This window comes from Mya arenaria, chromosome 9 (assembly GCF_026914265.1).
Source record: "Mya arenaria isolate MELC-2E11 chromosome 9, ASM2691426v1".
Classification (NCBI taxonomy): Eukaryota; Metazoa; Mollusca; class Bivalvia; order Myida; family Myidae; genus Mya; species Mya arenaria.
The window spans coordinates 9,806,677-9,822,199 of record NC_069130.1 but is presented as its reverse complement, the minus strand read 5'-3'; the positions used below and the strand labels follow the sequence as shown (position 1 = coordinate 9,822,199).

Here is a 15,523-nt window from a genome sequence, read left to right as displayed (position 1 = left end):
GAATTCGTTGCCATTAAGACCATTGGCCAGTTATTTTTACAGTACAATCAAAACACATGGATTCTTATCCTTAAATTAAGTGAAATTTCAATGCGAATGATGTGTTGACATAGTTTTCAATGAAACAATATGATATCAAAACTCATTTACTTTCTTCTATATGTGATGAAGGTGTTTTCAAACGAAATCTTGAGCACAAGCATGACGTTATATTGAGCATTTTATTTTGGACTTATTCATTAATGTAAAAATCAATTTATTTTTGCCTACCTTAAACGTACTGTTTTGTCCTACAGCTGTCCTAAGACCAATATCTTATACGTGCTATATATTTCAAGTTAAACAGTTAAAGCTGCACTCTCAACTGAACGTTTTGACCCTGGACGAGCCAATTTTTCAAAAACGTATGGAAACCAGTGATATAAGACTGCTGACAAAAATAAGATCGCAGTCTTTCATATTTATGTTCAAAAATTTATGTTTGATGCATTTCTCTAAAATCGTTAGTAACGCTTTTAGCCATAAAACATTAATTTTCGAACGGAAATATGAAAATCTGCTATCTTATCTTTTATCAGCAGTCTTATATCACTGGATATTAGATATTTAATCAAACTTTGGCTCATTCCCAGACAAAAAAATAAAAAAGGTTGTCAAAACGGTAAAGATGTGAGAGTGAAGCTTTGAGGTAAAAAACGTATATGTAATACTGCAGTATTGTTTTGGCCGTACTCCACTACTTATTCATTCTCTATTATTATTTTGCTCTTTTCAAAAAGGGGTCTTTTTGTCGAGTGATTTTGGGTAGCGGGGGCTGGGGTGGAAGAAGGGAGTCCCAATTCTTGTTACGGGTATTATGCAAATCCCACAGTTAAGTTAAAAATAATGTTGAATGAGATAAAGATTCCAAAACTTGCCCAACGAAAATGGATTTATTCAGACTAAACCGATTTAAAAGAAAAAGAATTAATGCTCATGTTTCACTCTTGGTTTGAAATTCTCATGTTGCCCCCGACCCCAACCCCACCCCCACCTTTTATCAAAAACAGTGACTTTCCTCATTAGTCTTCAGCTTTGTTCATTCACTCGATTCCAATACAGATTGCACATAATGATGTGCATTGCTTTCAATGAACAGATTCATCAACCATGTTTGAGATCCTCCCGACGGACGCCCCTTCCGTCTCGACGTCCCTGTTCGCCACTCTTGCGGCCCTGTGTCTCTGGCAGCTGTGGTCGTGGTTCAGGCGCTACCGGAAGTGGGTAGCGCCCTACAAACTCCTGCCCATGGACACTGACACACACTGGTTTTTTGGACATATGCACAAGGTTGGATCTTATTTATCTTTTTAAATATTACACATTTGGTCTGTTAATGTATATATGGGCCTATATATAGGTTTCCTATTATAATCAGGTATTGAACAAATATCAGTTGTCCTTCATTTAAAAGTCACTACCTATACACTTTTATAATCGGGCATTTAACAAATATCATTTCTCCTTCAATTATAATTCCTCTAGTTGTATCGCAATGATGTACTGGGCTCTTAGACGTGCAAATAGTGAAGACAATTCGTTTGGAAACTTACATTGTAAATTACTTTACGTTTCAAACATTTTACAAGTCCCAGCCTTTTCTAGCACGTTATCCCTTTTCTAGTTAGGTATTGTGATGGCGCGGATTTCCATATGTTGTAGCTTTAGTGACATTTAACGATGTACGTTAGGTAATGCTATCGTTTCCAAGAACTAAGTGTAGATAAATCAACATATTACCGGTCTAATTTATTACATATACTATGTTATAGCTCCTTGTGTTCATTTGCATTTTAATTGTAAGATGATTATCTTGTAATTAGGTAGCGATTAGGTTAAGTTCATGCCCCCATGCTGAACGTGGCAAAAAACCCTCTAGTACAGCTAGCTCACAGTATGACATTGGCTATATACACCAATTGGCCGACAGCTATTTTCTATTTACTGTGTAGATGTTTATTTTCTATATATGCATACGGTTTCCAAAAAAAGTATAGGTGGTTTTAGTTGCTTGTTTAACTAAATGCACATTGGTCAGAAAGGAATAGTAAAATTAAAGTTAAATATATTTTAAAACAAGATTTTTTTATCAATATTGCACTTAACACATTTATAGATAGACAGAGTCAGCAATTATTTCAAATTTATCATTTACACCAATTATTCTACTTCAGCATCCAGGTCCAAGCGAAAAGGGTATCGCTTTCCAGCTGAGTTTCACGCGCCCATTTCCGGTTCTGCACGTGCTCTGGTTCGGCTGGATTCGACCAATCATAATCGTCCATCATTCAGACAGTATCCGACCAGTGCTAAAGGCTTCAGGTTGGTATTCCAGACTATATCTACGTATTGTTGTTTATTAATTTTGTAAAGGAAATATATTTATAATGTTAATATCAAGTTTGACTCTCATGTATGTCGGTGTTTTTAAAAAATAAAAGATACACAATTCAGTTAAGGTCATAAGTATTTATTACTGCCATATACTGATGATCATCGAACAGTGAACACAAAAGGTAAGGTCTAATTACCTACAGTCGAAACCCGTTGGCTCGAACTCGCTTGGCTCGAATTCCTCGTTGGCTCGAACTTGATATAAAGAACCGATTTCTATTTTCTGAATATAAACATTCCCGCTTGGCTCGACATTTTCGAGGCTCAATGTTATTCAGCCGGTCTCTAGCACTTCGATCGAACGGCGTTTGACTGTATATCCATCTTATTATTAATCCTATTCAACGCTCGTGATTAATAACGTCTGAAAAACAGTTGGTTCGGGCTACCCGACCCTACCTATGAAATAGTCGCCTACCCTACCGTTTTTAAATCAGTTGGTATTTTTAGTGTTTCAATATATAGTTTAAAACCTTCAAAGCTGCACTCGCACAGATTGAACGTTTTGACAACTTTTTTTTTATTTTGTGTCTTGGAACGAGCCAATTTTTGCGGAAATCTATGTTAACCAGTTATATAAGACTGCTGACTAAACTTAGATCGCAGATTTATATATTTAAGTTCAAAATTGATGTTTATTGCATTTTTCTTAAACCGTTTGTAGCGGTTTAAGCCATAAAACATTAATTTTCGAACGGAAATATGAATATCTATGATCTGAGTTTTTGTCAGCAGTCTTATATCACAGCTTTGCAGATATTTACGCAAAAATCTTCTCTTTCCAAGACAAAACGTAAAAAGTTGTAAAAGTGGTTAATCTGTGAGAGTGCAGCTTTAAAGCTTTATACAGAAGATTACCACATTTATCCAATGATGATAATAACATTTTAACGTAAAGCCTCATAAAAAAAAGTCTTCTTACCCTACCTGGTTTTCAAAAGGATATAACCCTAACTAAACCATTTATATTTGACCTCATATTATAAATATATGTGTACATTACGTATATCGCGCAGCTTAGAGTGATGTCAAATTAATGACGCCTGGTACACTATGGCCTTCTTTCCCCTTGTAGCGCAAATAGCCATTAAGCCCCGCGGTCCGGGTACCGCCTACATGCTCGGTATCAAATGGCTCGGGGAGGGGCTGCTGATTTCCAACGGAAATAGATGGGCGCGTAACCGCCGCCTCCTGACGCCCGCCTTCCACTTTGACATGCTGCGCTCCTACCTCGGAATCCAGAACGCGTGTACAGACGTTCTGCTGGTAAATCTTTTTTCCCAGATTGTATACAATTTTTTTTAAAGAAATCATACTTTTAATTATCAAAATATATTATTACTAAGGACCGCGGTATGCTGTGGTAAGAGGGGACGGATCCTGGATTCGACATTAGAGGGGGCGTTTCTTGCGCCCCTCCCTCAGTACCGAAATCTGTTTGGTTAAAGTGTTGGCAGGGGGGTTACTCCCTAAAGAACTTTTTAAGAATTTCTAGTCAGAAATGGTCCATTTTCGGCGTAACTTATAACTCATTTTCTCCAATATTGAAATTAAAGTAATCTTCGACGATTTTAGGGGGTGCACGCCCCATGGATCCGCCAGTGGTAAGATGTCAAAGATATAAAAAGAAAGTAATTCAAACGGCTAGATGATATCCAGATATTTGCATGTTGCGCGATTTCAAAATAATGAAAACGCTAAAAAAGTCGATTTAAAAATTATCATCCTATCTTTTGATTATGCTATGTGCCAAACACATATAACATTGTCATTTATAAAGATTTTCATTAAGACAAAATATAACAAGAGAAATAAATAATGTAAGATATGGTAGCAAAACTGTACAGATGAAATGGAATGGGTGAAAACATTGAACGATTCATTTCTAAATCAATATATATTTTTTGAAATTCAGGAAATTTGATTACGGGTGGTGCATGTTTTATGTTTGAATGAATTGAAGGTTTTCAGAAGTTTCTTTTAACCGACATTTAATGCCGTTCGCTTTGATAATAACTTGTCCATGTCAGCAGAATGACAGCCTGATTATCAGCGATTAAATGTTGCGTTTGTATATTATGTGAAACAAACGTCTCATTGCTCTTTAAAATATACGAGGTATCTTTTATATAAATTCGTATGAAGTGAAAATCCGGTTCTGAAAATAAACAGGGATAAGAACTCGTTTAATTACAATTTACATTTATTTGACAATTTTGATTGTTAAAGATTGCGTTACCTCTTTGAAAATTCCCAAAAGTCTGTAAAATTCTTTTAAATCTTTTAAAAGTTACAAAGCGTATCTATCAGGCTGGATTGTAATTGGATTGGGATTCGACATTCGCAGAAATGTCCAATAATCTTAACTGTGCAGATCTGATGATTTCAATTCTTACACTTGGCATTTAGTCTGCATGTAAGACCCAATCATATTATAAAGCTTGTGCAAATGAAATTGTTTTTTCGAAGTCAGAAACATTCCCCAGGAAATTGCATTTAATTTAAATTCACTAAATATAAATGTAGTTTTTGTTTGTCATTTGACATATGTTTTCGCGGCGAAATTAGACTCTATTCATCACTGATGTTAAGCATATAAGTTCTCCAGACCTCGTCTTTGCCTTCTTAAGATATATTGTTTGTCTGCTACACCCAACATTGTTGTCCAATATTGATAGAGAGCTCCACTGTTATTTTAAACAATGTTTTATTTGTTTTAAAGCTGCACTCGCACAAATTGAACGTTTTGACAACGTGTTTGTCTTGGAACGAGCCAATCTGTGCGACAATCCATGGAAACCGGTTATATAAGAGTATAAGACAAAAAAATAGAACGCAGATTTTTTATAGTTAGGTTCAAAAAATGTTGTTTTATGCATTTTTCTTAGACTGTTTGCCATAAAACATTAATTTTCGAACGGAAATATGAAAATCTACGATCTGAGTTTTTGTCAGCAATCTCATATCATTGGTTTGAATATATTTACGAAAAAAGTTCTTTCCAAGACAAAAACAATAAAAAGTTGTAAAAATGGTAAATCTGTGAGAGTGCATCTTTAATGTCAAGACATTCGTGTTGTTTAGACATACAAAATCTAAAATACCTCACTTGTATCAGTATGATGTCTGCAGTTAGAATTAATTTCTTATGGATTATAACCGTAAAGACTAGCACTGTTTTTGACAAATTCTGCGACTAAGCTGACTTGTATATCCCCTGAAATTGATGTCTAAAAATAGTTTGAAATCTGCAGGCGTCTTTAAAACCAATAAAGCACGCCGTTCACTTCGGAATTTAAATGACATCGGGTTTGAATTTCCGGATATTGTCAAATTATCTTAAATTGCATCTCGAATGATCCCAAATCTTACATGACATTTATACTGCGTTTTCATTCTAGCATTGACGGCCTAATCAAGTTGAAACATTCCTTTTACACCTCCAGCAAATTGAAATGTAATTCAAAGTCTGCAACATTTCCTAGAGAATCGCATTAAATGGAAATACTGTAATTCACAGTGTGATGTAAGCTTGACATTTGACATATATTGTCGCGATAGTTATCAGCAAATTTCACCACTTATTCCATTGCCTTTTTGTCTTTTTATAGTGATGGGCTTATTTGGTTGTAAAACAAGTTTCTGTAAAATATTGAATTATGCTATATTTCATTCATTTCTGAAAGAAAGTATCAAGCTTAATCAAGAAGAAAATTTCGTTCTCCTACTTCAGATAAGTACATCCAAAAATTTAACCACGCTAGAAATCCTATCTTGCAAACGGGCAAAGATCAAACAAGTACCCGTATATATCTTCTTGTTAATGGTAATCACTTTGTAATGACCTCCCTTGTTGATGACTGCCGGCTGTAGTCTCATAGAAACCTTGTCTTCTGGAAATATTTAGAATGCTAATTATTTATTTTTATCGCTTCAAATGTAACCATAAAAAAAGTTTTCACGCTCCTTTCAAGAAATAATGCTTCACTCTCTTCTGAACTATTTAAAGACCGATTTGACCTTAACATACTATGAATCACTGCGCGCATATCCATGACAACCACGAATTATCACATATCCATACGCATTTATTTTCACTACGCACAAAAGAGTTTCAGCAAAAAAAAACATTTTTACTTTATTTTGTTTTACTGAGGTGTGAGAAAAAGAATCTACCATAGCCGCTCGTGTAAGAAAGGTTCATCCCAACCCTCGCGCAGGGTGTTTTGTGGAAACTCGGTAAACCTCGTTTCCGCAAAACACTTTACGCTCGGGTCGCGACGAACCTATCTTAGACTGTCGGCCATGGAAGATACTTATATTCTACACCTTGAGCAAATTAAAATGTAATAATATGTCTGGAACATTTTCTCAGGAAATCGCATTTGATTAAATTAAAAAAATCCCTGTGTGATGTAAGCTTTACAATTTAAATATAGTGTCTTCAAATTTCACCACAAACTCGTATTTACGTTTTGCCTTTGACAGTGACGGGCTTATTTGGTTGCAAATCAAGTTACTGTAAAATATGACATCATACAAGAATAGTATTAAAATCTATCTGATTACAAGTGATTGTAATGAATAAATATACACAAATGTGAACAGTTCCCAATCTGTTCTTTACCAAACTGACATTTATATGAAAATCCTCATTCAAGTTAAGCTTCAGACATTTAGTAACTTCTTTCATTCTACGAACGTCTGTGTTTCTTGTTCAAGGTCGCTTAAGCCTCTAAATATGGTCAAGATTAGACTATCGCGCGTGTCCCTGTAGTTGCATGCGTAGTAATGTTGCTCTTCTGTGGTTTTATAAAACAATATTTGTTACAAAATGTACATTTACAAGGCGTATTTTCGCACGTTCCAGATTAAATCATCTTTTAAGTAAATAGTTATAATTTACGATATATATTGCTAATCTGGTACACCCAACATTGTTGTCCAATAATGATAGAGAGCTGCACTGTCCTATTAAATTATGTTGTATTTTTTAATGTCAAGACATTGATGTTGTTTAGAAACACAAATTTGGTTTAAGTATGCTTTCTGTAGTAAGAATTTATTTCTTATGGAATAAAACCGTAATGACGATCACTGTTTTTGACAAATTCTTCGACAAAGCTGACTTGTAAAGCCCCTGAATTGATGTACATAAATAGTTTTAAACCTGCAGGCGTCTTTAAAACCAATAAAGCACGCCGTTCACTTCTGAATTTAAATGACATCAGGTTTGAATTTACGGAAATTGTCAAATTATCTTAAATTGCATCTCGAATGATCCCAAATCTTACACGACATTTATACTGCGTTTTCATTCTAGCCTTGACGGCCTAATCAAGTTGAAACATTCCTTTTACACCTCCAGCAAATTGAATTGTAATTCGAAGTCTGCAACATTTCCTAGAGAATCGCATTAAATGAAAATAATCTAATTCACAGTGTGATGTAAGCTTGACATTTGACATATATTGTCGCGATAGGTGTCAGCAATTTTCACCAAATATTCGTATTTACGTTTTGCCTTTTTATAGTGTGATGGGCTTATTTATTTGCTATATTTCATTCATTTCTGGAGGAAGGCTTGATCAAGTAGAAACATTTTTTCTACACCATGAACAAATTGAAATGTAATTATATGTCTGGAACATTTTCTCAGGAACTCGCATTTAATTAAATTAAAAAAAATCAAGGGCGATGTAAGCTTGACAATTTACATTTAGTGTCTTCAAATTTCACTACAAATTCGTATTTACGTTTTGCCTTTCACAGCGACTGGCTTATTTGGTTGCAAAAAAGCCACTGTAAAATATGACATTATACAAGAACAGTATTAAAATATATTTAATTACAAGTGATTGTAATGAATAAATGTAAACAGTTACCAATCTATTCTTTACCATACTGACATCTATTTGGTTAACTTATGCAAGTTCCATAACAAATCCTTATTCAAGTAAAGCTTCAGACATTTACTATTTTAATTCTACAAATGCAATTGAGATATTTTGTTTTTCCTGAATGATGCTCAACACGAATTGCAATGAAATATTATTGAACACTGTATGCACAAAACACGTAATTCTCGTGCCAAACTTCGGAGATTGTATCCATCGCCTCACGCGATCAACCATGACAGAAAGAAATAAAAAATATAAAGTACTATGTATAACTCTATAGAGTTCAACTTTTTAAGTCCGTACATAAAATGAATTTCATACAACGTACGTTTAAAAAATCTGTTTAGTATGTATAAACAGTGTTATTAAGTGGTCTTGCCCTTTTAATGATAAACACAATAATAGTGATTATGATTCTTCTCTTTTTTTGTAAAAATGAGTGGTTATTTGAAGAATAACAGGAAAATTTCGGGACATTGTTTGTATGAGCATAAAGTATAAGGTCTTCGCCACTGGTATATCCAATAAAACCGTACAAGAGAACATAAAAGTGGAAATTACATTGCTACATAAATAGGTTTTCCTATAATTTGTCTTTACAAAAGTGCTTGTTTCGAAATCGAAATTTACTAGAAATTCTTATGCAAGTTCCGTAAAAAATCTTCATTAAAGTTAGGTTTCAGACATTTCGTAACTTTTCTAATTCTGCAAATGCGTTTGGGATATTTTGTTTAAGACAGGTATTATGAAGTAGGTAGAATTATTCCGCAATTCGGTGAATATGGATGGTTCCGGTGACATTGATGTTCAAGCTACACATTACAAATCCCAGATTTAATAAAATCTTATCACCAGCATCGGCACGTGCCTTCTGGTAGGATAGATTTCGATCAGGACGGAAGCTGCATACCTTGATATTTATCTTCTTTCGAATGTGCTTCCGTTTGGTGCAATAATCACTCCCGTGGTGGCTTAAGCTCTTTATTGTTTTCACGTTGATGCTAGCTCTGATGAGGCTAAATACAACTTAATAAAGTACTAATAAATAAAAGTTATGACACACGTGAGGTTTGGCTAAATGAAATAGTTAAGAACCCCAGTGGACTTGTGATCTAGTGAACTCGTGTTTCACTGACGGTTCCAAGGCGGTGGTCCCATCTTTATCGTTACGGTTATTTTGATGCGTGTTTGGTCAATATGTGGTGTTTGAACGTGTATGTTTCTGGTTCAAGGTCGTTTAAGCCATTAACATGCCTCTAAATACGGTTACGAATAGACTATCGGACGTGTTCCTGTAGTTGCATGCGTATAAATGTTGCTCTTCTGTAGTTTTATAAAACAATATCTGTTATAAACTGTACATTTACAAGGCGTATTTACGCACGTAATAGTTATAATTTACGACATATATTGCTAATCTGGTACACCTAACATTGTTGTCCAATAATGATAGAGAGCTGCACCGTTATTATAAACGATGTTGTATTTGTTTTTATGTCAAGACATTAGTGTTGTTGAGAAATACAAAATTTACACTTTTTATTTTATATCAGTATGATGTGTCTGCAGTTAGAGTTAAATTCTTATATCCAAGAATGAAGGATAAAAACCAAAAAGGCTTTAACTCCTTTTACAAATTATGCGACTAGGCTAACTTGTATAGCCCCTGAAATTGATGTACATAAATAGTTTAAAAAACATCAGGCGTCTTTAAAACTAATAAAGCACGCCGTTCACTTCGGAATTTAAATGACATCGGGTTTGAATTTCCGGAAATTGTCAAATTATCTTAAATTGCATCTCGAATGATCCCAAATCTTACACGACATTAATACCGCATTTTCATTCTAGCCTTGACGGCCTAATCAAGTTGAAACATTCCTTTTACACCTCCAGCAAATTGAATTGTAATTCGGTGTGTAACATTTCTCAGAAAATCGCATTAAATGAAAAATACTAATTGACAGTGTGGTGTAAGCTTGACATGTGACATATATTGTCGCAGTTATTGTCCGCACTTTTCACCACAAATTATTTTTATAGCGATGGGCTTATTTGGTTGCAAACCAAGTTTCTGTAAGATATGAACTTATGCTTTACTTCATTCATTTCTGAAAGAAAGTATCAAAATATATCTGACTATCAAGTGATTGCAATTAATAAATTGATATCTACACTATTCTTACATTTTATTATTGTTACGTTTTTATGGTTAACACAATACTAGTTATGGTGTTTCCCCTTCTATTTTGAAAGGACTTGTTCATCTTATCAGGAGATTGTTTTAAGTCATGGTTTGTACATTGAACATTTGTTCACATGCACCTAAAAGCAGTCAGTGAAACAAGAATTTACCGGGATTTTCAACTAGTTTATGAGTATCGAACCTGTCGAAGTGTCTTATATCACATAAAACAAAAGAAGACACAACAAACAAAACACACAATGGAAAAGGTTTTCATGACACTTTCTCCAACATTTATCAATAATTGCAAAATGATAAGTATATGCCTAATTTTTGTTTTGACGTTTTCACGAATGTTTTAACCTTGCATTGTTATTAATTAGATTAAATTTGCTTAATGAACAGGTTTTCTTATCATTTGTCTTTACCAATCTGTTCGTTACCAAATCGACATTAACTAGGGGTTTTAAACAAGTTCCATTAGAAATGCGTATTAAAGTTTCAGAGACTTCGTAACTATTTTAATTCTACCAATGTATTCGGGATAATTAGTTGTTCCTGTTTGACATTCAACATGAATGCCAATAAATACAGACACGGATTCTATTGCCAAAAGTCAGGACTCGTAGCCATCGTCTCGGGCGATCACCCGTAACTGTAACGTGTTTTTTCTTCGAACTCCAGAGCTCCAAATTATAAGTCGAACAAACATTTTTTTCTTCAAATTGAATTTCATAACATTATCGTTTAGGAATTGTGTTCAGTTTATATAAACAGTGTAATTGGTATTGCCCTTTTTATGATAAACCTAAATATTGTTTCTTGTTTTTTTTCGTAGATATGATTGGTGGATTGTTTTCAAGAAATTGTTTATATTGTGTGTTTAAAGTCATTTAAGGTTGTTGCTACTGCTATATCAATTGAAACCCTACAGACCATAAAAGTGAAAATTGCATTGCGGCATAAATAGGTTTTCCTATAATTTGTCTTAACAAAATTGTTTGTTACGAAATCAAAATTTACTAGGAGTTCCTATGCAAGTTCATAATAAATCATCATTAAAGTTAGTTTTCAGACATTTCGTAACTATTCTTATTTTATAAATGCACTTGAGATATTTCGTTTAAGACAAGTTTTATAAAATAGGTGAAATTGTTCTACAATTCGATGAATACGGATTATTCGTTCCGGTGACATTGATGTTCAAGCTACACACAACAAATCCCAGATTTAATCCAATCTCGTTACAAGCTTAGACACGTGCCGTCTGGTAGTTCTTTTTATCCAGAACGGAAACATATGATATTAATTCGTTTGTTAAAATATATTATTAATCAGAGAAATAACGAATGTAAATAGCAAGGGCCTTTAAATTAAGTTTAATATTGATGTGCTATGCCCAAATTTGGACTGAACATACACGGCGAGCGTGTATTTTCTTTCTTTAGAGCTCCAAATAGTCAGTGTATCTGCGTAATTACGCAAATCAAAGTAGAGAACACGCAATTAAAATTACTTTAAGCGCATCTAAAACGCATTCCAAAATGTTGCTTTACGCAATTGTTGAAAGAACGTTGCGCATCTTGTTTAATTTCCTTCGTTCTGTATATTTGTTTGAAACAAGTTCTACTGATCATTTCGTCTCCATGGTCTCTGGTCGTCGTTGGAAGTGCAATACGCATCGTAAAGTAAATTAAATGTATCCATATACAAATTATCATCTAGCGCTTGAAGTGTAATCAATCATCTGAAAAATAGTAGATAAAAATGGCTCCGAAGTAAGGATGGCATTTGTTTAAAATATGTCTTCAGCAATCTTTTCACATTGATTTATTTACTATCAAGTAAGACCGCTCTATCGACATCTACCGACACTTTTCACAAGAGTGGCATAACCATTTACTTTGTGTAAGTACATACTAACTATCATTATCTTCTTAGTTGTATACATGACATTGTGTCAACTACCCACTGACACTGTTAATAATATCAGCTTCACCTGGTTACAATTGATAGCTGCTGATTTACTTAAATAAATGTATTGGCAAATTTGAAGTATTCTGCCTATTCATTGAACAAATTTGTATGTGGACCACAAATATTCTTACGTTTTTTTAGCGATTCACAAAATATTGAAGGTACAATCAATGGTATAACATCATGCTAATATGTTCTAAGTGAACTTTGTTGACTGCAAGTGATCCAATAATTAACAATTCGGAAAAATGTGTTGTTGGTGCAAGCGTGAAAAATACATCAAATCCAAAAAACACTTCATGGTTTTGATCCAGTTGTTCAGTTTCACTTACTTACGGTATCTAACTGTCAATAAATTTATTACAGTTTAATTTAATGATGCAATCATTGGCCAAACTTTCAGCGCTGCATTGTTCTACAAAATTCCGTCAAGTTGAAATTTTGACCAAGAATTGCATCATTATAATACAAGCAAATCTAAAATATTCCACACGTGTAGAAGAAGAAAATAGAAAAGTATTTTAAGGCTTAGAAATATTTTCATATCTTTCCTGCCAAAAAGGTTATTCATAAATTAACGCCACTTACTTTTTTGTTTACATCGGTTGTAACCCGTGGAGACCTATGCGAGAACCCCTTTGAAGTCGCGTGAGTCCTCACCCAGAGATTACTAACACGAACACATATCGTTACACGTTGTATAGCCTGAGCAGTTCCTTAATAGTGAGCATGTAAGATCATGGCAATGACATGGCCAATTTAGAAAGATTTCGTTAAATATTTCGAACTCATTAAATGGTAGCATTTGTGTTTCATGCAATTTTATTTCATGAGCCGTATGTACATCTATATGCTCCTAATTACTTCGAAATTAACATTAACAAAACACATGTTTGTAAATTCTTTACGATATCGTCCAAATTTATTGCATGATAATAATATTTGGCATAAAGTTATGTTTGATACCGATTCTAGGACCTTAGAAAGTAAGAAATAAATTTCCTCGCCCTGGGCCAATTGAAATGTAAATTATGTGTCTGGGGCATTGCGATGATTACAGATAAACAAATATTAGATTTGATTATAGTCTCATATTTGATATAGACATTACATTCAGAATGTTTTTGTTGTTGTTGTTTTTGTCCAATTGACTTTGCTACAATGAAGTTATAATATATGTCGTAAATTATGCTTCTGTTCAATATATCATTATAATATTTGTCCATATACTTCTGTGACAAACTCGTGTCCCCTATTTATTTAAAAATACTCCCAAATGTAAACGTACAACAATTAAATGGAAAGTATCGGGACAAGCGACCTATTTATAGGAACAAGGCTAAGGTCTAACAGAATAAACGCGAGACACTTCACGTACATGTATACACACATAATCGTATCCATCCTAGTTATCACTACGTTGTACCTGCACGGCAGTTTTTACTATGTCTATAACATTTGAAGCCGCCAAAAGACAGCCATAAAGGTAATGTTTCCATTGCTAAAGACAGGAAAACGTTGTAATTGTCTTTATTTTTTTTATTTTTAAAGGTACGATATCTGAACAGTATCCAGATTAAGGATTAAAACGCGTCCCCCAAAGATCTTAGTTATTGTTTATGCTACTGGGCTTTGCCCTGTAGTGCCCTGTAGTTAACATTGTGTTACTACACTTTATGGATAAATTTGTACCACTTTAAATACAATTTATCCTGAAACGCCCCCAAGAGACTGCAACAAAGGAAGGTAACTTTGTAAACAAATGGCAAGTGGCTAAATTTTAAAACATTGATAATATTGTGTAATATCATTGCAAAACTAAATGGCAACATACGGAGGTAAAAGTAATGGTTGACTTGCAAGTATGCATCATTTAAAATCTTCAGATTACTGTAAAACTAAAATATCACGTTAATCACATTCGCCCAAATCTCTAACAATCTTCCATTTATCGCCTGATTGCAATTCGTACACAAAAATCATTCTGGGATTTTATGCCTGATCAAGTTTTTAGGCAAGATAAAAGTTCTCTTTATTCATATTGAGCGAATGGAAATATAAATTCCATATTTCGACCGTTCTTTAAAAAGTCTCATTCATGTTTGATCAACTTCATTTTTTCAACTTAATGTTTGCTTGACATTTGACATCGGTTTTCGTGATGTCTGACAGCAAATTTAGACACTATTCATCAACTAAATGTGTTTCTATTATTTGCATATTTTACAGTGACGTTTTAATGTCTGTGTTCACAAGTCTCTTAGACACTGTCAGGAATCTGTTTGTAGTTCTCAAATAATCTGACAAATTGTTATTTGAATCATACCCTTTTGATGATATGATAATTTTGCATTGCTATATCAAATGGCATGTCAAATGTCAAATGGATCATTATGATTTGTTTCTTTATAACAGGGTAAACTGGACGAACTTGCCGAAGGACAAACGTCTTTTGAGGCTTTCCGGCACCTTGGTTTGTGCTCCCTTGACATCATAAACCAGAGTGTCTTCTCCTATTGCACAGACTGTCAGCTGCAAGGGTAGGTGAATCTTTGACTAGTTTAACTATTTGTGTATGTGCATGAAGTGCGGTGCCTAGCGTGAATATTTGACTAGTTTGTCTATTTGTGTATGTGTACATGGCTCGCCTTTGGGGCCTGATTCAATTGATTTACTTTTCTTGGTAACTTATTTTATTCTTTTTGTTAGTTCTCAGTTAAGATGAAAATGTTACCTATGTTGATTTGTGAATACGGTCCCTGGTCCGTCTTCATTATTAACTAGCGCATTATTAACTAGCGCATAGTTGAATAGAGAAAAACTTAAAACTCTAGTTTAAAAACTCTAGTCTGGCGGGTTTATCCAAAGCTTTGCAACCAATGTTCATTGCCCTATCAAAGCAGGGTGTCAACTTAATGTGTATTCAATAATGAATAATGCATTTTTGGAAAATATTATTTATTGATAACAAGATTGTAACCGTCTATTTAATAGCTGTAAATGCACAAATATTAATTGATTGGTGGGT

General features: G+C 33.9%; 1 protein-coding gene across 2 annotated transcripts in view; it reads left to right on the top strand.

The window, feature by feature from the left end:
* The window catches only part of LOC128245687 (ultra-long-chain fatty acid omega-hydroxylase-like), a 29,794-nt gene that overhangs the window by 1,426 nt on the left and 12,845 nt on the right, over nt 1-15,523 (top strand). For both annotated transcript variants that reach the window (XM_052963912.1, XM_052963914.1), the window contains exons 2-5: nt 1,139-1,329; nt 2,214-2,361; nt 3,509-3,699; nt 14,911-15,035. In XM_052963912.1, the coding sequence (XP_052819872.1) occupies nt 1,150-1,329; nt 2,214-2,361; nt 3,509-3,699; nt 14,911-15,035 (644 nt within the window). In that variant the 5' untranslated portion in view covers nt 1,139-1,149. The remainder of the gene's footprint in view (nt 1-1,138; nt 1,330-2,213; nt 2,362-3,508; nt 3,700-14,910; nt 15,036-15,523) is intronic.